This window comes from Anneissia japonica, unplaced genomic scaffold, assembly GCF_011630105.1.
Source record: "Anneissia japonica isolate Jap-2015-1 unplaced genomic scaffold, ASM1163010v1 scaffold2756_len2360902_cov194, whole genome shotgun sequence".
Taxonomy (NCBI): Eukaryota; Metazoa; Echinodermata; class Crinoidea; order Comatulida; family Comatulidae; genus Anneissia; species Anneissia japonica.
In genome coordinates, this window is record NW_022719050.1 from 2273203 (window position 1) to 2296276 (window position 23074).

Below are 23074 nucleotides of genomic sequence, written 5' to 3' on the forward strand. Positions count from 1 at the left end.
GATAATCGTTAATGTTCCGTAAAGCCCAGTTTAATAGTACAGTACATATCACAGCATCTAGCAATAAAATGTTATATTTAAGGTATTAATAAAATTAAATCTAGGCTCCGGAGGGAAAAAAAAGACACAAAAAGGGTATTTGACAAAAAACTTGGGAACGGTTAATGAGATACAGATTTTTGATATTTAAAAAACTAGGGGAAAAGGGGCGTAACCACCATTTTTTACATAACCACCCTTTTTTGTGTCTTAGAAAAATCAGTTGTACAGCATATCAACAATTTGTTTTCCTCCCAAGTCTTGCTTTAATTTTATTACTGCATACCATTTTTCCTGAGGAGCCTGTGTGTATGTACATATGTAAGCATATGTAAGTATATGTATGTATGTATATGCTTTAATACATTATAGTATTAGTAGTCATAATAGTATCTTCATTATTATAGCATCATACCATTTATAGATAGTACTCTGCTGATTCACTTAAAAAATTAAATTCAGTATTAAATGAGACAGATGATAAATTTTACACAAACCTTTGAAGATACAGTATTCCTACCGAGGGCAAATAGAAACCTTGCTAAAGGTCTGTACAATTTATTATACACATGCTAAAATTTTCCTAGAAACACAAACCTCTGGAGATATCCTTAACCCAAGGGTGAATAGGAACCTTGCTAAAGGTCTGTACAATTTATTATACACATGCTAAAATTTTCCTAGAAACACAAACCTCTAGAGATATTCCTAACTAGGGTAAATAGGAACCTTGCTAAAGGTCTGTGGAATTTATACACATGCTAAAATTTTCCTAGTAGTGGCACAATTTTTTATGTGAAAAATAAACTGTGTCTTGATGGAAGTTGATAAATTTAAACAGTTAAATGATTTTATTGAATTTTGATGGTTATGCAAGTTTTTTTATTTACCATCTCTTTAACTCAGAACTTTCTTTCTCATAATCTGACTCCTAGCTTGTGCCTTATTGAATTTAGCCTGTAATCCATCTTTACAGTACAGTGGTCATTGCAATGTTGGCACTTCACCCGGCATCCACCCCTGCAGTAGATCATTAGGACTAGATGGAAGCCAGGCGCACAATTTGTCGTCAAGTGCTAAAACCCTGTCCAGACTATCAAATTCAAGTTGTATGCTCATTGTCATGATGTGCCTATATATGGTTATGATGTGATGTCATCATGACCACATTTATGTATGTCAATTGTTTTTGCCAAAAAAAAAAAAAATTGATAGTTTGGACAAGCCATAAAACAGTACTTGCCACAAGTCCCTTATTTTTATTATTTTTACTCATACTGGACAGCACAACCAACAATCCGAAAAAAAAAAAAAGAAACCGAGTATGGGATGCCAAATAAATTAGGTACGGAGCGCAATAAAGAGTGAATAACCCAGAATTAGGGCCTGGAACCCACATAAATGTAAAAAAGCCATTTCTTTTTCTGACAGAATTTTATTAATAAATTTCAAAAAAGAAATTCAGAAAGAAATTGTACATTCTTACAGTCCACAATTAACATTACATTTTCTTTGATTCAATATTATTTCAACTTCGATAGTTATTTTAATATGACCTGTATATGAAAATAATATTTATGTACTATTATATTATTACATTTCTACTACTTTAGTAATAATGTTAATATGTTTTCAACAAAAATAAAGTGTTAACATTTATGTATTATTGTAAACGTAAGATATTTATTAAACTAATATTAATTTAACCGATTACTAAAACATGTTTAATATCCGCGAAATCAATAATTTTCAAAATATGTTACGGCAGCAGTTGGGCTATAAAAGGCATCTTTGGCAAGTTTGTTCACAAATAAAGCAAGCAGAGCAAATTTTTTTAGTTTACTTGTCATGTTGCATTGTAAATTTCATACCTACCATAGCAAAACTTTCAAATTTAACTGATTCTATCACATAAATGAGACAATTACACTATAAAACCTACAAGAACATATTTCATAGGAGAACATAAGGAGTCACCATTAAAACTATTGCAAAAATGTAAATCCAATGGATAATAGTGCAGCAAATATAGTTCTTGAAATGTGATTTATTTTAGCTTTTCCAATAAACTGTAAATTACATATTGAATGTCTTGCAATCAGAAGTTTATCACTACAGTACTGCATTTATACATAACTCTGATAACTTTACCTAGGCTGCCAATGGAGCAGACTAAAGCAGAATTCAGTAATATTATTTGGATTTTACATCATCTGATAACTACTGTACAGATAAGTAACAGATAAAATAGAATAATTTTGATAAAATATCAATAAACAAATCCATTCACTTTCCTCATTGAAAACGTTCACGATTTCAATGCGCATGTTATTTTATATTTTAAGTGATCCAAAAATATACATTTTTTTAACCTGAATGGCAGAGAATGTTGTAGAATCCCACCGAACAAGGCCAAAAACCCTAGCCTCCAAAAATCAACATTTTCTCACATGGAACTAAAAATGTACATATTCTTTTACATACTGTATTGCAAATGAGAGCCTACAGACTCATTGAGACCTGAAAATGTACAATTCTGGTCACTTGGCTCTGGGTGCAACCTCACTGTGATCTGGTGGTTTTGAACTCACTGAATGTCACCATTAGTTGGCTCTCGGCTTGAATTACTAAATATTACACAAAGACCTCATAAACACAAGATAGCGTTCTCTGCGATTACCACGTGCAAATGCTGTAATAACAGTGTACAGCGCCCTCTTGCAAAAGTGACTATTTTTGAACTTTGACCGTTTTGACCATAGTGTACACTGAGCGACTTTACCTTTACACGTAAATATTTAAAGCGTTGATTTACAATGTGCCCCCTTTCTTAAGAAACAATTGACGTACTTGGTATCAACCACGTGTACAGAGCCATCTCAGTTCCATGGCAACGACTAGGACGACCTCTCCCAAAAGTGATTACATTTCTGACAAATGGCGTAAATCGTAGCGAATGCTATCTTGTGTTTATAAGGTCTTTAATATCACATTACAGTATTTGCACATTGGCTGTGTTATCAACACTTGTCTGTGTATGTGCGTACTAGTAACTTGTATCACTTTGGAGCTGCAACATATTTGGTCGTCTGTTTACTGTTTCATACTTAACTTTGTATTTCATTGGTAGCTTACTTGGCTCCAGGTAGGCACCTCCATGTTTTTATTTTGGTAGCAACTCCTTGGGTTGTTTGCTGGTGGTAGCTCCTACCTAACTTCGCTCTAAGCAGCTCACTGCCTTTGATATCATCAGTAGTTTACACAATTCAGTGTGAGCTACTCTCTGTAACGCCATAGCTTTCAGTGCGCCCTTGTCACCTCAGCACACACAAGTCTTGCACCTTAAGATTTTTGTTTTTGCTTAATTTATTTGACGCCCGTCTCAGAGCAGTCATAATTTTCCTAAAATTGGGTTCACTGTATACAGCTCGAGCTGTGTTGGTCTTGTCAAATGGCTCTGTAAAAAAGAATAATTTGATAAGTGCTATCAGCGTGTACAAGTGCGGGTAAATCAATTGCATCCTACCATTCAACTATTTATAGTCCTGGGTTAAGGGTCACATGGATAAAATGGATAAAGTGCCTTGCCCAATGGCACAGCAATGACACCAGTTTCATTCTCTATTTCAAAACCTTTACACATTTATCTCAACAGTAACATATGACATTTCACAAAGATTTCAATCCAGCAATTTGCTTTTGTGAGGAACAAAAAACCCAAACATATGATACCTTCAATATGAATGAATTTCTTTTTCCAATCACCAATATGCTCAATAGTGTTGAGTGCTAGAGGGCGCCCTAATCTGACTGATACTACATCACGATCGAAATGAAAGGTACTTGTATAGAACAGGATAAATCCTTCGAGCAGTTCCCTGAAGGATTGCTTGTTTGTTGACCTGAAGGAGATCCAGGATGGTAGGTCATCTTCGGGGGCCAAATTTTGTAGATCCCAGACGCTTGCATTGCTCACAAATTTTTGCTGAAAATAAAAATTTATATTTTTTTGAAAATTTCATTCACATAACAGTACAAGCCTTAATAATCCAATTACAACTTTGCCTTTAATAATCTACACAGAAGCATTATCCCTGAATGGCACAGGAGTAAAATATATGTTAGCAAGGCAAGACTTTTTATACCTTGTTTCCCAAACTTATTTTTTCAAAGACTGTCAGAGTAGGGCGGAAAAAAAACAAAACTGAAATTTTATTTTCTAAAGCCCCTATCGCACTGGACTTAATTTGGTCAAATCAACTGAGTCACTGGCTAAATTGACCTAAAAAAATCAAGTCCGAACGTCGGTTACAATTCCCTCAGGGTTAAATTAACCAAGCCGAATGGTTAATTTTACCGACCTCAGCCAGCCCAGTAAAACTTACCACGGTCTCGGTTAAACTAACCACGCTGGTCAAGAAGTCCAATCCGAACGTGCAACACGGTTAAAATACTAACAAACTAGCGCCCTCAATAATATTTTTTATACACAAGGTTAAATCTTGGTAAAACTATGGTAAAACTAACCACGTGAATAATCCAAATGCGAACAATGGTGAAACGTACCCATGACTTTGGTTAAAGTTACCCTGGTTAAATTTACCATTTTTTAAATCCAGTGCGAACAAGGCTTTATTTATCAAATGGATTTGCTGAAAACATCCAGACGGAGGAGAAAATAAAAATAAAATTGTATTATAGAATATAAACAGTGTAGTAATGGGATAGTTAACTGCTTTAAATTTATATAAGGAAGAAAATATATATAGGTTATTTTTTGGAGATTTTAAAGCAGCAGCGGGCATAATAACAAGAGCGACCACTCACTGGTCCGCACGTTCCTCCACACTTAAATACGGTACAGGTGCAAGTTATTACATTGGGTTTTTTGAAAGAGCTAATACCATGCTTAAATACGGTACTAAAAACTAAATCCTTTCCGAGCCACTAGGGGCTCATAGGGCTGGAGCTTATTCCCAGTTTCTGTAGTGTGAAGCGGATGGGAGTTGTACTCCCCGGGACGAGACACTAGTCCATCGCAGGTTAGTCCCCAGCAGTTTGCTGGTGCCCATTGATAAAACTGGGTAGCTGAAGTGCTTTGCCCAAGGACACAAGCGAATCTGCACAGCGGAGACTCGAAACCCTGACCTTACGATTGAAAGCCTGAACCTCAGCTGCTGTGTAAAACTGCCGCTAATACGGTACAGGCACAAGTTATTATATTAGGTTCTTTTAAAGAGCTAATAAGATAGAAATTTTTATATAATTAGAATGTTTATTTGTATAAAAAAAAATTATTTAGAATGTTTATTTATACAAAATTAAAATAACTTAAAATTGAAAAAAATAAATATTTTTTATTATTAGGAAAAAAAATGGAATACTAAGATGTGATTTGAACTCATAACCTTAAGTTCTTTACAACACATCCTTAACTGACCACGTCATCCATGCGATGTGCCATATTATTGGTAATGCAGTAATATACAATCCTTGTTTTGTTTTGCAGGTGCAGGGGGAACCCTGGAATCCAACTTAAAAAAAGGGCGAACACCTGTAGTTTATGTGTACAAATTTTCCTGCACGTCCATTCAAAACTGGCAATGCTGGACGCCTTTACAGTTTTGGTAACAAGAACAAGAACAAGACCAGCAGTGAGGCTCTGGGATGGACCCAAAAATAAAGAAAACATTTTATTTTTTTCTGAAATTTCCATTTTTTTTTTGTGGCGGTGGGTTCGCCAACTGGCCAAAAGTAATCATCCTTATTGGCGAGCAGTGGGTTCACTAAACAAGGTATAAAAAACAGTACAGTACACAAAAATATGCACATGTAGTGTGGTCGTTACAAAAATGGCATTTACTGAACTTGCCAGTAAGATAAGACTATTAAAATTGTTGATTTACGGCAGTCAAATTTCAAATATCTTTAATTTATGTAGCCTGTCTCTGTTATTCAAATTATGGATGAGATTTTAGTTATATTGTGTTGTTTCTAGATCACAAGCATAGCTGAAAAAGCAATGTGCTTTTTGTTGATTACATGTACAGCAGAGTAAGCATACAGCATACTATACAAACTCCAACAATGAAAACAACATTTTAACTACATTTATGTATGTTGAGAAAGGTAATTACATACATTGAGAAGGTTGCAAGAGCAACCAAAATATACAGTATGCCAGAAATAAATTGTATGTTTCAGCAGATTTTTTTAATTATTAAAAGCAAATAAATTACACTTAAATATGTAGCATAAAATATATAATAATTAACTCTTTCGCTACGGCGAGCCGCTCACAGCGGCGCAGATAAAATATGCAGTTTGAGCGGAAAGCCGCTGACAGCGGCTTGTTGACGTCACTGTAAACAAAGGAGGATATCTCGGGGATATCCCCATGACGTTTGCATATATTATATTGAACAACAATCTGCATGACCTTTGACCTTATTTTGAGCCGTTGAGAGCAGCTCTCCGTCTGAATAAAGGCTGAAACAGGCTTCAAGCAGGCATTGTTGTTTTGAGTAACATTTCAATGGCTGCCCTTGGGAGACGTTTTAACTGCAGAAGAAGTGCTTCGCAGACTTGCACAGTGGGATGTCAATGATGATGATGATACCCAGAGTGATAGTGATTGTTCAAATACTGCCACTGAATCACAAGATGATGGATATTAGCGATGATGATAGTGTAGGCCTAGCTAGGCCTAGTCATAATAGTAATGATAGTGAAAGTGTGCATAACACTAGCACCAACGACAGTGACAGTGACAACTTTCTTATAATTAGACAGAGAAGGTCTCAAGGATAAAGAATATATATACTTTTGTATATTTTTGAAAGCCAATTAAAAACTTATAACTCTTTTTCTATATATCTCCTATTTTCCCCAAATTTCCTGCATTTTATTCCGTCCAGATATGGGAAATATGGAATAGGAAATTACGTAGTGAAAGAGTTAAAGGAATAAACAACAATTCTACTTACTGGATATATATGCTGCAATGATATGAGAACTGGTGGTTTTGGGCCAACTGTTGATAAAGTAAAACACCTCCTTTTATTTACTGAATTAATTGTTGAAAAGAGTAGTATAAACAAGAGAGATATGTACAGAAAAGTAAGGTGAGCCTTTCTTTATACAATGTTTAGCAAAATTTATTTTCAAAAGATCTTTCTCATTTAGCAAAATTCTGCCAAAAGCATGTAAGTGGAAAAATAAAATTTTATAGACGAAATAATACAATTCAAGTGAGTGAGGTAAAAATGTAATAGAGGGCGCACACAGGCATCACTTGAGCTAGAGTTGCGCAGTTGTAAAAAGAATACAAGCTGTGATGTAAACAAATCAGTACAATTATTGAGAGATATCAGGTAAAATACAGGTGCTTAAGAAAAGGTTTAGTTGGTGAGCAAGATGAGATGCTTACCTTGAAGGTAGTATAAAACCATGAGGACAATGGAGTAACTTGAGAGGGTGCCCTGACTAGCATCGTTAATTCCTACTTCACTGGCCCACTGCTTAATGGTCAAAACAAGCGGAGCCACTCGCCAATCCACTGAATAATATCAAAGAGTAATATCGTACCATATTTGTTTTATCCAATCATGTATTAATAGATTGCTATAAAGTTGAATTTGAGTAATTACCTCTCAGTCTTACAGAGCGCAAGAAAAAAAACAGCGATCATCCTCAGATTTGAACCCCTGATCTTCAATTAATAGGCCATGGCCTTACCAATGTTCCATGTTCATAATCTGAGAGTTATAGAACTCGTTTACAGCAGTGTAATCAAATTCATTTTGTATGTACACCAGGGTAACAATATATGTCAAATGGTGAAATATTGTAAATGGATATTACCAAGGTACAACATTTATGATCATTTATATTAAATTATTAAAATTAATTCTTATTCCATTCTTTGTTTTTTTTACTAAAGGGTATGCTCCTTCTATATATATTAAATGATTTAAATTTCAAATGACTGTATGCACTGACATTTAAACAAAGTGTGGGAAACAATACTTCAGTTTAACGACCCTTAAATGAATTGCTGATACTCTACAATTAGACAATTTAACTAAACTAATATATATTATTAAAAATATATAAAGAGACTATTATCAACTTACGCTTTGAATAAAGCTGTAATAGATAAGTATTTCTGATGCCCTGTGAATGGAAAAATAATATGTAAATATTAATATTTAAACATGCATGCACCCTGTAAGTATTTCATAATCATTACAATGGGAAAATTCCTATGATGTCTGAAAAAGTTAAGAGCAATAATTCATATAATAATTATAATATTAACTAACTCAGACTTAAGGGGAATATCTTTTGTGTTACTTTCCCCTTACGTCGCTTTTTTAATTGTTCTCTAATATCTCCATTGTTTAAGTTCCCCATAGGGTAGGTTCTGGTAACATAATAATAACAACAATAATAGAAATAACAATAATATATGCAAAACTTTTTATATTTACTTTTTAAAACTATTTAAATCAAAATTCTGTCTATCTTATGAGTGGAACAAATAAAATCTGATTTGATTTGATTTGATATTAGTTAATTATACACATTAATATATTACACTGAATCTAGTTTGTACACATTAACAGGTTTAAACACGCAGATTTTTTTTCAGAAAACTTACTGTTGCATTGTTGATGTTTAAGTCGCATTCAAGGTTTCTAGAAAAAAAAACCCAAATAATCGTTTTGCAATGTAACATATATTAATCTCATTCATATGAATAAGACAAAAGAAATAACAACAAAAACTGTAATAATAATATAATAGATTGGTGATTTATAGTGAAGATATATTTATTCAATATATTTATCAAAATATTAATTGTTAATAGTGTCTACACTTTAATAATAGTTTTTTTTTTTTTTTTTATTCGGCTTTACACTGGCAACAGTACAAAAATATATATATAAATAGAAATTCCAGTGAGAGAGCATATTTTTTTTTTTTATTCGGCTTTACACTGGCAACAGTACAAAAATATATATATAAATAGAAATTCCAGTGAGAGAGCATATCAACAGGTGCGAGCACCTCTAACACGACACGCTCTCCAAATGCACAAAACCCAACGGCAAATACATAAAAATATAAGTCGAAAAGAAAAAAGAAAAAAGTTACACAGTTCTACATAAATGACAAAAACATTTAGTAACCCAAGTGCAAGTGCTGACAGGGTCAAACTCGTTGACAAACAGAAGCTCATAAAATATGCGTAAGGCTCGCTTAAAACCAGATATTGTCGAGTTTGAACGTATGGGGTGAGGGAGTTGGTTCCACATAGGAACGATACGATTGAAGTAGAATCTTCTGTAAGTTTCGGTTTTGCAACGTTTGTCAACGAGTTTGAGATGGTCAGAATGACGAAGAAAACGTGAAGAGGCGAGAGATTCATTAAAAACAAAAAAATTTTTAAAATCCAAGTCATAATAGCCAAAAAACATTTTTAAAAAAACAAAATATCAATTAAGTCCCTTCGAAAGGAAAGAGGAAGTAAATTAAGATAAATAAGGCATTCTCTATAGTTGTAAGCAGGGTAGTTAAGAATGTAAGCGGAAGCTCGGCGCTGCACTCCTTCGATGAGCATGAGGTTAGATTTTGTTGAACCGCTCTATACGGAGCTTGCATATTCTAGGTCACTACGGAAAAGAGATGTGAAAAGTGGTTTAGTGACATACACTGGTGCATTATAACCAATCGCATGCTTAATTAGGCCGAGCTTTCGATTACATTTCTTGACCACCCTGCTGACATGGTTGTCCCATTTGAAATCTGCCGAGATGTCGACTCCAAGGTCCCTAATTACACTAGCCTTGCCAAGTGTCAGGCCATTCATACAGTAAGAAAACTTAACTGCTTTCCCAGATCTACTAATTGTAATGATTAGACACTTGGCAGGACTGAAGGAGAGGTCCCAAACTTGACTCCATCTGACCAAGGACTCAATGTCATTTTGAAGCAGTCTGCAATCTCTCTCATCGTTGATATGTTTAAAGACCTTGGAGTCGTTGGCAAATAAGGCCAATGTTGAATTTTGGACAGTGCTGGGCATATCGTTGATGTAAAGAAGAAAGAGCAGAGGACCGAGTATTGATCCTTGCGGTACACCCGAGGTAACAAGTAACCAGTCGGAGTGTGCCCCTTCGACAACAACTCGTTGTTTTCTATCTGAAAGATAAGCAATAAACCATTTCACTAAAAACAGTATCGCCCAATTCAGGAGGATCCTCACTATTAATGTGAACAGTAGGATACCCGTTGGGCCTTAGGTTTCTGAAAACAGAATAAAAATATCTATTAAATAAAGTACCCTCCCAGAGACTTCAGTAGCAGATTCATTGTTAAAATACATCGTTTTAGGTATAGATCTAGACTTAGTTTTAGTTTTGATAAATGACCAAAAACCTTTTTGGGTTGTCAGAAATAGCAGATGCAAGTCCACTGACGTAATCACTATATTTGGACCTAATGAGTGTTTGAAGACTGTTACGTAGTTTACGAAATTTTGCCTAATTTCTTGGCTTTTTTCCAGGCAGTCTTCTTTTTATTTTGATGATGTCTGACCTCGCCATCAATCCAAGAAGGTGAATTTGTATCTTTAACAGTATTTTTCTTGATGTTGTCATCAAGGGTCTTAAAAATAATTTGAACAAAACTGTTCCAAGCCGTATTTACGTCAGTGGCCTTGAATACCATAGTAAAACAATTATCCGAATTAAAAATTTTACAAATAACATCAAACTTGGCAGTTTTAAAATTAAACACTTTACGTTTGTGACTATTTAGTCTAACTATCCTCGTTTTAATTATAAAGTTTAAGAGGCGATGGTCAGTATGATAAAAATGATCAGCTTCGATTACATTATACATTCTGGTGGTGTCGGATGTGAATACTAAATCAAGAATGTTGTCACAATTTTTACGAGATGGTAACATATTCATTTGAGTCAAAAAATGGTCAAGAGTTGTGCTACAGAATTTGCCCTCGGAAGTGAATGGATTAATATTATGATCAAGACACCCTTTGGCACCAGGAATGTTAAAATCGCCCAGCAGAAAAATTTGATCGTATATATTCCTAATTTTATTAAGGGTTATATCAAGGGTGTTAGTGAACTCGTCAATCACTCCCCAGGGGCCATTGTAGCAGAGAACAAACGCCAACTTCCGACCATCAGTTGGACTCAATTCAATAACCATCATCTCGTCGTTAGGTTCATATACATACATGATTCTAGATAAATATATATAGCACTGCAACGTATAAATATTGAGCATAATAAATAGAAAAGTATAGTATAACACAATTTATCAAGATAATTATTCACAATAGTGATAAAAATAATATTAATATCTATGATTACATAAGGCTTCTTTAAACTTTATTTTACTACCCCAGTCATTGGAGTAAATGCCTATGGAACACAAAATCAGCTCCTATATGGAGGATTCACATCTGTCAAACAGCTTCCAGCATATAATCTTAGGAGACAAAGCTTGGACAAAATGAAAATGGAGGAGACAAAAATAACTGAAGAGGATTGGATTTAAACTGCAGCGAGGCGAAACTTTTTTACACCTTGTTTCACGAACCTCTTTTTTTCATCGGAGGAAGGCAGAAAAAAATTAAAATAAAATTTTGTTTTCTTATGTAGCAAATGATTTTGTCAAAAACATCCAGATGGAGGTAATTTTTATAATTAGGAAGAAATATACATATCTTATTTGCGGAGATTTCAAGGCATCGGCAGGCATAACAAATTTAGAGAAAAACTTTTATTTTTTTCTGAAATATCAATTTTTCCATAGCGGCTGGTGCGCTAATTGGCCAAAAACAAAATTTTATTTTTATTCAAAATCATCATTATTGGTGGGCGGTGGTTCTCTAAACAATGTATATAAAGCTGGTTTTCCACTAGGCGAATTTATTCACGCGAATTCGAAAGCGTCGTTCATGCGCATGCGCATTCACACTTTGTAAATTGGTAGTTCGAACTGTTTCTACTTTTTGTGAAGCGAGAAATGTGCACAACTAATCAGAGCTCAGGAACCAAACCGACGCCTTCGATTCGTGCGAATAAATTCACCTAGTGGAAAACCGCCTTGAAAGTCTTATTTAAGCACTCAAATTCACAATTTCTGCATACCTTATGCCATCAAAAAACTTTAAGATTGGAACTTTGGCTGGAATCACTAGTGCTTTTCTCATGAAATCTATAAACAAAAATTGCAAAGATTTAGTTTAAAAGGCAGTTGGGTTAAATAATAAATTGCTTCTGCAAAATGGACTGTAACTGAAAGAAATTATGTTGACTAATTTTTAGTCTTACTTGCTTAGTAAATAATATTAATTCCCAGGGCAACTAAATCTACCTCCAAAATATCCCATTTAAGCTAATATCTCCAGCAGTCAGCAATGGCACTAGAAGAGCTTGGCTTGCCCAGCATTCTTCATATACGACCATGCAATACGACCATAAGTGAAGGCATAATAGCGCCCTCAGTTACTCTTTTTATCTCAAAAGGCATCATGTTTCTATTTATCAAACTACATTATTATTTTCTCCTCCACCTGGATGATTTTGGCAGAACCTTTTGTTAAATGAGAAAAATATAGTTCATTTTTGCCTTTTCTCCTCTGAAGAAATTCTTAAAAATAAAATTTGCTAAACAATAAACAACAAATATTGGCCTTACGGTAACATTGTCTACTAAGTTCGGACAGTAGCCTATGTAATATTTGCTTTGCTTGAATTCTCTGGCTAATCTGAGAAAAAAAGAAACACCACCACATATTTTATTGTTTAAATAACCAACATTTACCACCATAGAAATTCAGCTGAATATAAAATAACTGAAGTTTTGGTGATGATGCCTAATATAGCAGGGGAAGTATTATTACCATCCACAGAAATTACAACTGCTTTGGCAAATATCTAGTTGGGATGGGCTTATGACTCACCGAATTATCAGAGATTATTAAGCACATGTCCACATCACTATCTGTACTCCCAAATCCATTCATAGACGAACCAACTAAAAACAAACCCCCATCTATAAAAAAAAAAATAAGCACAATTTCTGATATAATGTAACTCATAATAAACATATTAATGTGTATAATGTATTTATTAAACCAAAACTTACATGGATAAAGTTTTTTGATAACTTGAACAAGTTCATTTCTCAGTGCTACTTTCTTCCTTAGATCAGCTTTTGTTTGCTTTTTCTTCAGGAAATTTTCCAAGATATCTTGTGAAAGCTAAAATTAAAAACAGAATACAAACAGTAATTGGTAAACAAACAGACATTAAACATTCACACATTCAAATGTTAATGGATGAATAGTGTATGCCTTCTAAGTTTGTTGAAGTGGTGGTGATGGTGGCGTCTGTGTAGCGATGATGCTATTCTGTGTTAAATTGCCTTTTTCCAACTTTAGTTTAAGGTTAGTTTAAGCTATAGTTTAGTAGTCCTGGGTAAGACATTGAACTGCATCTGGTCAAGCCATCAGTGACTAATCTGGTGCGATGGCCACTTAGCAGCAAGTAAAACCACAGCTGAACAAAGGGCGGATAAGTTCCTCTGTGTCAACTGCCAAACCATGTTTAGTTTTAGGAAAAGCTTTACTTTATGCAATAACTTTAAGTTTCTTTTGTTCAAGTTCTTTTTTTAAATTCATAAATCATAATGGCTTCCAGAATCATATTCAATTTTGTTATTTTTGTTATTATTTGATACTCAGTGCTATGAATCTGTTGGAAACGGTATAAATGATTATTGAGAGTTAGACGATAATTATCATGATGATAATGATTATAATATAATTTTGAAGCTGCCATACCATATCAGTATCTGTTAAGGAGGTAGGCGTATAATTGCTGGATGCCTCACTGTTTGTTGCTGGTGCACCGGTACTCTTTAACTTCTTTGATGTACTAGCATTGCTATTTTCTGGTTCCCTTCTTCTTTTTCTGTTCACCTGTCCTTCTTCATTGTGGTCTGGGAAAACTCTCTTTCTGGGAAGACTTGGCCTGTAAGAAAAACCCAGTTGTTAGAATGTCGCTGGCTTGCTGCCAAGAATGCGAGTTCACGTCTAACAGGGTTTACTCAGGGTGCCAAGAACGTGAGATCACGTCCACACCTGGCCAACATACCACTATTGTATTGCACATAAACTCACTGGCAGTGGTCACCATAAAATAATGATCACAAATGCTTGTTCGTGTTTCACTACAGTTGATGGAAATGATTTGCACTATGGCGGCACCCTTTATGCCATGGCATATGAGATGGGACAAGGAAAAAATTAGCAGTCAAAGTGTTAAGCCAACTGCCCAAAAGTTCTTAGACCATAATGTAGAAAGATTAACAACAACAAAAAATTACTATACTGTGAATACAATTTCTTTGAGCTGAACAGAAAATCAGTTAAATGTCATACCCTCGGTTCCTTCCATCATATCGGTGGACAGGATTACTCCATGGTGGTTGATGTACAGTTGGGGTTCTATACTTATCATCATAAGTATTTCTAGAAGTCAGGCTGCTGTTCATACCATCTCTTGAGTATGCCCCAGGTCCTGACATCATCTTCTGTTGGCTTAGTATAACTGGTGGAGGGTAACTGATAGTTGAAGTCCTTGTTCTGTTCGCTGTTTGGTGACCACCTTGTTGTTGGTAGACCGGTGTGCGTAGGATGAAGCCATTTGGGTTGACATAGGGACGTTGATGATACATTCTTTAAACTACCTATAAAATACGGAAACAAACATTTTAAGCCATATTTTAATTCCTCTTCACTACGCTCCTTAGTGGAATTAGATTCTAGTTTTTGAATGTTTAGTGTGCTACAATACAGTATTTAACATTTATAAAAAGTTTTTAAAGTTGTATGTATTTAATAATAAAAATATTTTTTCTTAACCATCATAGTTTATAAGCATATTTAACAACATAAATTCTGTTAAGCAATTAGCAGAGCTCCGCATAGTACACTATAGGAAAATTATTATACGAAGGTTAGATTTAATGCTTGTCAAAATTTCTTGAGGGCCTACAAGGCCCCGAAGGAAATTTTTGAATGCATTAAATCTAACCCAAGTATAATAATTTTCTGCTAGTGTATGATGCATGCTTTACTAATTGCTTTATAAAAGTCAATCGCCATCTTTTAACGTTAGTTTTGATAACCAGCTGTTGAAACAGTCATCGGTTGCTATAGTGATATGACCGGTATACTGCGTGCATGTTTACATTTAGCTGTTTGTATGCTGATTTGTGCTCCTGCAAACGTTAACTACACAGAGTACGGATACGATGAATAACTAGCTATTGTATTTGTTTCGCGTATTTGTTTTGTCTTAGAACTAATTGTTTGTAATGCTATTTTGATAGACAATCAAAGAAATAAACATCTCTTAAAGCATTCGAGAGAGAATAAAGTCAGACTTTTTGGTCAGTGCAGGAAGGTAAAAATCGTGCTATGATTTCATAACTACGCCGGTAACTACGCTAGTCTACGGCCTAGGACTTGTACTAGTAGGAGGGCCTCCTGCCTGGCCATAGTCCTTCCTAGTCTTTAATAGGTCTAGAATATTCCTATTAAACGTTCAGTTTGCTTAGTTTATTAGGGTTCATTGATTTAAGACATTCCTGAACTGTTCATACTTAATATTGAATTTGAAGTAGCTTTCTTTGGGTTCTAATTAGTAACCCTGATTTACGAAAGTAATTTTCAATTGCAATTCAATTTTCATCGCGGTGACGAAAAAATTACCTTTTTGTTTTTGCACACAATCCTATAAAAATCAAGCCAAGCGTCCACTAATAGAAAAATTAGTGGACTGTGGGGGGATAGGCAAATAACATTGGGAGTTGCAGTGATGACGTCATGATTGACTTATAATACTCATTAGGCCCATGCATAGTTAATATTATATAAGAATTATTACTCTGTTAGGCCTGTTTTGTAGTACTCTGTATATAAGAACTATTTAACAGAATAATTATGGGCTATATGTAGTTGTCTACATGCTAGACAAAGTTTGTATAAGAGTATGCCAAAGTTCAATTGTGGGTACGAGTTTCCAGGTGGGTACAAGTTGACGTGGGTAGAAGTTGGTGTGATACAATGAATACCTCAATAATATCCATAAATCTCACAGAAAATAACAACGGTGATGGATTCTGTTCAATGTTCAAGAGAATATTTATTTGTAAAAGAATTGATTAATAACTTGATATTTAAAAGCTATTGAGAAAAGAAACTGCAGTGCACAATTTGACCGGTTTACTAATTTTGAGCCGGAAATATTGTTTAAAACTGCACAGACACATTCTCATGATTTTTGGATGATGATTTCTATTTCATAATAAGTAAAACCACGTACAGGAATCTTATCCTGTAAATTGAAAAGTGTTATAAAAATAAAGTCCTATATAATTTGCCTACATACATCTTGCAAGGTTTATTTCATTAGTTGACAAATAAAAGCCTGAATGGGTTTCAATGTACAGTTACTCCTTAGGTAACACGCCTAGCCTAGGCCCTAGTTTAGGAGGCATGGCTAGGCCTAGACCAGATGAATCTGTAAAATAGCTTTTTAGAAGTGGTATATCTTTAATAATTAATTCAATAATTACCAACAGTGCCGTGTGTCAAACATAGAACATGGATGGCCTATCCCAGGGGCCTATCTTTTATCAATTGTAAATTTTCAGATCGATAACATCGGGATTTCCGTTTACTGTATCTCCCAAAAAACACATTATCATTATATTATGTTGAATCGATATTATAATCTAATAATAAGTTAATATCAATATCCGTTCATAAATATAAATGTTACATTTTACCACAACTGCTGAAAGAATCCTTGCGCAGTTTGCACACTGCGTGCAAAGTTTGAAACGACTTCGAAAATACGTCAGCATCTCAAGTTGAGCAAAAGGAACAAAATGTGCACAACAAGGTCACCAAAACTGGAGTCTTACGTCAAAAATTAGTGTTCATATAAATACTTAGGCCCCTACTACAGCTACGCTTATCTTAGGCACAGCCTACATTCGTGTTTTACCGTGCCTGAACGAACAGAGGTAAGCACAGCTAATTTAGTTGGCTAGGCGTAGCCTACTTTAGGTCTGCAGGCCTTGGCCAGGCCTACCCGACTAGGCTAGGCCTAGCCTACTAGGCCTAGGCACAACGCCTACTCTCTGTTTAAAAAGAATGAATTTGAAATACAAATACAAAACTATCTATATATCAAGTCATTAAGGCGCTAGATGAAGAAAATAATACGTAAATATTCCACACCATTCAAGATTAGGCCAGGAAAAAAAACACTGGTGAGGCACTTAATTGGTTCAAAATGGAATTCCTAGCACAGCAGTTCGGTTCGGTTCGGAAATTTGTAAACACCGATCCATCCACCTGCACTGCACATGCGTTTGGCATGATGGCGCTTGATTTTCAAACAACAAAACTGGTTTGAAGGAACATAAAGCTGAATAAATTCCACTGAGCATTATTATAAAAAAATAATAAAAATATGGTGGATGTAGGCTTCGTATAATTTATCGTAAATCAGGGAGGTATTTTATACCTCACTGTGTAAATTAAATTCATATTTTCATTTAAAAAAATAGGCCCAGGCCTAAACCCGTGAGGTTAATTTACTCATCATGAACCTGGCAACTTTTCTAAAAAAAAAATAGAGATCTCGCACACATACATTATGTCATTTTCAGTTCATAGATTGTTAATGTTGTTTCAGTTTTGAAATAACAGAAAAAAAATTATTACACAGCAGTAGTTTTTAAAGTTTTGTAACTTTGACAAAACGCAGCGTGTTAATGTATTCAAAACCATGCTGAAAAATTGAAAATAAAGAGCTCGACTGATGACGTCACTGAAGTCTGCGCTGTTTCGTCACATTATTCAGTGCCGTGTCCGTGTCGTGTCATTTTTATGCAGAGGGAATTTTTAGGACTGTTGCTGTTTAAGGACTCTGTATTTTACGAGGTTTGGGAATTACATTAACTTTATTTTATGATTTATCAGAACTGTTAATTCATTATACTTTACACATTCGATGTTAAATAAATTGGAGGATTTTATTGAGTAGGAAAGGCGTTAAAATGAGTGATGATGCCTACGGACCAACCGCTCAAACACTCACTTTCCTGGACCCTGATGAAGGAGATTTGATAGGGGCAGATACTCAAGGTTCAGAATACGACTTTACGGACTTTACACTACCTTCGCAAACTCAAACCCAACAGAGCCAGGCTTCCCAGTTGGATACCGCCAGCCAAAGTCAGGTTAGAAAACAGTAATACGTTGTCAAACTGAATATAGGCCCTAGGCCTAAATACAAAATAGGCCTAGCCTAGAGGCTAGCCAACTAATTCTTTCTATTTCTACCTTGGCCTAGGCTTGGTCTTCGATAGGTAGGGCCTAGCTAGCCAGCCCCTAACCTGGCTATCTAGGCCCAGGCCAGGCTCTCTCTCTATTAGTATTATCTAGCTAACTAGGCCTCCCTCCAGTACTGTAGGGCCTAGGCCCTCGTCGGACTGTAACTAGCCTGGGCCTAAGAATTAGTAAGCCTACAGTAGGCTAGCTAAACAGTACAGTATATCAGTAAGCTTAAATTGGAGCCTAGAATAGCCAAGCATACAGTAGGCCTAGCCTAGTAGTATGTATTCGTAAAATTCTGATATCAAGAAGTTGTCATGAATTCAATTCTTATAGCAAGACAAATGACTGTAAAAAGTGTAAGCCCTAAAACAAAAATTATACATCGTACCCAATACAGAATTACAACCGTAGCTAAGATTAAGAAGATGACATGACAAATAATTTTAAACGTACAATTTTAAATTTTGTAATTAAATTAGTCGTGTTTTTTTTAATCTGCTAAGCGCAATGGCTTACATTTTTATTTTTATATATTTTATGAAATTGTTTACTTGGGTGCTTTATATTTGACATTTAACATTGAATTTATTTTAAAATAAATTTTAATTCTTCATCTGAATATTTTAAATTCCTTTTAAATAATGCTCATTGTATAGATATATTTTTTAATATTTAACTTATGATGTTTTATCTATTTGAAGGAATAATTATTGTAAATAATTAAATAAATGAAATGAAATTAATATTTACTGTAAAACAATATATTGTACATCACAAGCCCCCAAGCCAGCCGTAGTTGAGAGAGGACACAACAACTAACTTCAAAGGGACTGTTATTGACTAATAAAACAATACATCACAAGTCCCCAAGTCATTCGCAGCTATAAGGGGACACAACAACTAATTTCAAAGACACCAAACTAAAATGTACATCAACACCTCCTTCCCAGCATAAAACAAAGGATGGAACATCCGATCTTTAGAAAAAGTTTTTTAAAGCCTTTACTTTCTCGTCACATAACTGATTAAAATAATGTTACCATCACACCGTTTAAACTCTTGAGTGAAGATTTCAATTGGAGTAATTCTATGAAAATTGAAAGATCCACTGAATAATCTCAGATAAGATAGTATAATACATACTCCAAGTATTGAAATGCATGCAATTATGTTGGGATTCAATATTTTGGACATTAATTATGTCATTATCAGTAATTCTATTGTAACCATGGAGACAAGCTTGACATGATTCACTGATTTTATTGATAACAATTAACAAAGATGTGTTGGGTGGAGTAGACATAATAATTGATTGTGAGCAAGAAAATGTTTTTAAAAAAAACCTTTGTGCTGTCCAAGCCCATTACACCCAAATCTCAAAAATCTATGGTCAACATTTCACATTTTCTTTTATACAAGTTTAAATTTAACCTAGATTTAGCCCTGTCATCATTTTATCAACTCAAATTCATGGGAAGAGCATTGAATTTAAGAACTAGACCTACCTAATAGACCCTAATTCCCATGTCCTTTTAATATGATTTACTTGTCCTATTTTAAACCAAATTTAATAAAATTACAACAAAAACTAAAACACCAAGAAATAAAAAAGCACATTCAAAGATAGATTGGAATCAACTAGGTTCATAGTAAATATAAATGTGTGTTCTTTATTCTTGAATTGACTAACTATTTAGGATTCTGACAACTGTTTTTAGAGGTACCAGTAGAAGTGAATTCAATGTTTTATTATTGTTTGATTGAAGATGAGATTTTGTACCTTAAAGTAATATGAAATTTGTCATCTCAAATATAAAATAAGAAAATTAATATTCAATTGACATTATGGTAAAATACAGTTAAGTAAAATATGTAAATTTAAATCACATTAATAATTCTATATAGAACTTTACAAACTTAGATCTTTAATAAACATAATACAGTATCACAATCATTTATCCTGTAATAAGTAATAAGATATAATAACCCAGTAATACCATTTAAATTTTTGTAAATATTCAGCTGTGTTTAATATATGACATGTCTTCACAACCCTAGTACAGTATTTCTACTGGTTTAAGATACAGTATTTTTTAATTCTAGGCCCTAATAATTCTTAATAGTAAAGTTGGAACAAATGGCAATTTTGGAAATGGTCCATGGTGGCAATTTTGGAATTGGTCCATGGGGGCAATTTTGGAATTGGTCCATGGTGGCCATTTTGGATTTTAAGTGCATCACTTTTTCGTTTGTCATCATTTTTAAATACCAGTATTTTATTTACTGTTATTTTAATATTGAAACTAAATGTATGTGACATTGAAGCTGCAAATTGTGAATTTCTGTCAATGTTATGCTTCTAAATAATTATGGCTTTTCAAATGTTGTAATGCTGATCATTTCCATTATTTGTGTTTCAATTATCATTGTCCAACAATTTTAATATGATCATTTAAAACCCTGCAATTTCAAAACTGCTTTCAATTATTTAAAGACCATCTTCCTTTGTTTAACTACTGGTAGGTCTTTTATTTTACTAGTTGAAATTGGTGGTAGTTTCAATTTTCTAGTGGTCCTACTTAATGTATTGTCTAGTCAGGTGTGCACCATTTGATTATTCCTGAATAGATAAGTTCTTTATCAGAGCATTTTTTTTACCACAACTTTTACAGTAAAGTGTTTAAAATGATCTTTATTTGCGTCTAGTTTGTGAAACCATGTAATAATGGGAATGTCCCAAATTGTTACAGTGTTATTTTGTTATGCATAAAGAACTTTTATATTTTAATGAAATTATTGCTTTTTTTTAGTCTTTTATTTACAATATTTACTGAACTATACAGTGATTTGTTTCTACAATTGAGGGAAAAAGATTATTAGCCACCATATCATGTTACTAAAAGGTTATTGCTGCGAAGCAGCCAATTCATATTCTTGACAGCAATTTGACCTATGAAAGGTCATTGTTTGTCAAAAAACAAGGGCCTAAGACGACTGAAAAGCGGAGTTTCCTTCTTTCGTTCTGCAGGGTAAAATCAATTACTTTAGGCGACGTTTGTAGACTAACCTACACGTACAGTACCAACGTCTGTGTGTCGCGACGCTCGAGTATTACTATTCAGCGTTTTTACTATATTTCTAGGTTTCCTATTTCAACGTTTAATCGGCCCATGTCTCAGCCACAATATTTTGAGGCCAATATTATTTACGAACCCAGTTAAACTTATTTACTAGCCTATTTCAGCGTGCTAATTATTACATTTAGGCGACGCTTGTTGTAGACTGGCATACACGGTACCAACGCTCGTTTTTACTATGTTTCTTCTACGTTGCAATGTTAATCTGTGTATTGTTTTTATATTATTCACATCCACAAATTAAATGCCCACCTATATTATTATCATCATTCTCATTATTATTATTGTTATAATTATTTATTTATTACCATTTTTAAAGAGGGTGACCTATCTAGTTCTTGCAGGAATTGATCATTAAGGACCCTCGATAAAACATAGACAATATGTGAAATATTAAATATTCAAGACATAAAAGTTAAATTGCATGTTCAAATTGTAATCCTATTTTTTAAGTCAACAAAAAAATTTGTACTAAAACAGGCAGAATCTTTTTATTATTTCATCATCCATGTACCTTTGTTTTTATATTAAATTTGGCATCTATATTACAATCAGAAAACTATAATTTGTACTGTACCATCATTTTATTTTAATAAACACCACAGGACATTTACTGTTCAAAATGTTTTTTATTTGGAGGGGGTAGATTTAAAAAAAACGGATGTGACATTTCCAACTTTATACACCCCTTTAGTCTACAATGTATGGTAATAAAGTTTGATTAGTACTGTACTCCATTTTTGAAAATGTATCACAAATTGTTGACCCATCTAAATAGACTTTTATGTATTTTAAATATGTTACGCTTCTATGTTTTAAAATATTTTTGCTAATTTGATTTCTAGACCACAATATTGTATGCAAGGTGTAAACTCGGACTTGTCTCGACGGCGCTAGGAGTAATCTAGGCTAGCCTTATCCTACTCTAGAGTAGTGCCAAAGTGCGAGCCAGCGAGTCATGCGAGCCATACATTAATTTTTTTTTTTTTTTCCAGTTTTGCAAACACGTAGGCCTAGCCTATATTTTTTGGCCTAGTAGATGCAAATGAATAACACACCGGGGAGCTTTGCCTGTGTAGTCCAGTCATGCGCAGTACATACACTTTTGGACTTTTTTTGGACTTTTCGAATCGTTGATTCGAAAGTATGCAGCACTGATAGATGTTGTTAAAATACAGATATACAGATTCATACATACAGATATATATATATATATATATATTATTTTATATATAATGTATTTATTTATATATTTACATATTTTTATATTTATTGTATATTTATATATATATTTATTTGTATATTCAGTTATATATATATATGTATATATTTATTTTATATTTTTTTATATATATGTCTATATTTATTATATATTTATTTATACATTTTTTTTTATATACTTATTTGTGTATATATATATATATATATATTTATTTATTTA

The 23074-nt window shown here is 33.8% G+C and overlaps 2 protein-coding genes across 2 annotated transcripts in view; one reads left to right on the forward strand and one right to left on the reverse strand.

Moving 5' to 3' along the window:
- Nucleotides 1-1673: 1673 nt before the first annotated feature.
- Nucleotides 1674-17547, reverse strand: LOC117110790 (poly(A) RNA polymerase GLD2-A-like). The gene is made up of 13 exons (XM_033253605.1): nucleotides 17393-17547; nucleotides 14522-14829; nucleotides 13922-14111; nucleotides 13225-13339; nucleotides 13040-13131; nucleotides 12775-12844; nucleotides 12225-12291; nucleotides 8702-8738; nucleotides 8175-8214; nucleotides 7469-7597; nucleotides 7026-7072; nucleotides 3772-4024; nucleotides 1674-3496 (listed from the first exon to the last, which is right to left on the reverse strand). The coding sequence occupies exons 2-13, from the start codon at nucleotides 14815-14817 to the stop codon at nucleotides 3354-3356; spliced, it is 1479 nt and encodes a 492-aa protein (XP_033109496.1). The 5' UTR covers nucleotides 14818-14829; nucleotides 17393-17547; the 3' UTR covers nucleotides 1674-3353.
- Nucleotides 17548-18007: 460 nt separating this feature from the next.
- Nucleotides 18008-23074, forward strand: part of LOC117110788 (regulator of nonsense transcripts 1-like) — a 21893-nt gene continuing 16826 nt past the window's right edge. The window contains exon 1 of the mRNA XM_033253604.1: nucleotides 18008-18399. Coding sequence (XP_033109495.1) covers nucleotides 18217-18399 — 183 coding nt within the window. The 5' untranslated portion in view covers nucleotides 18008-18216. The remainder of the gene's footprint in view (nucleotides 18400-23074) is intronic.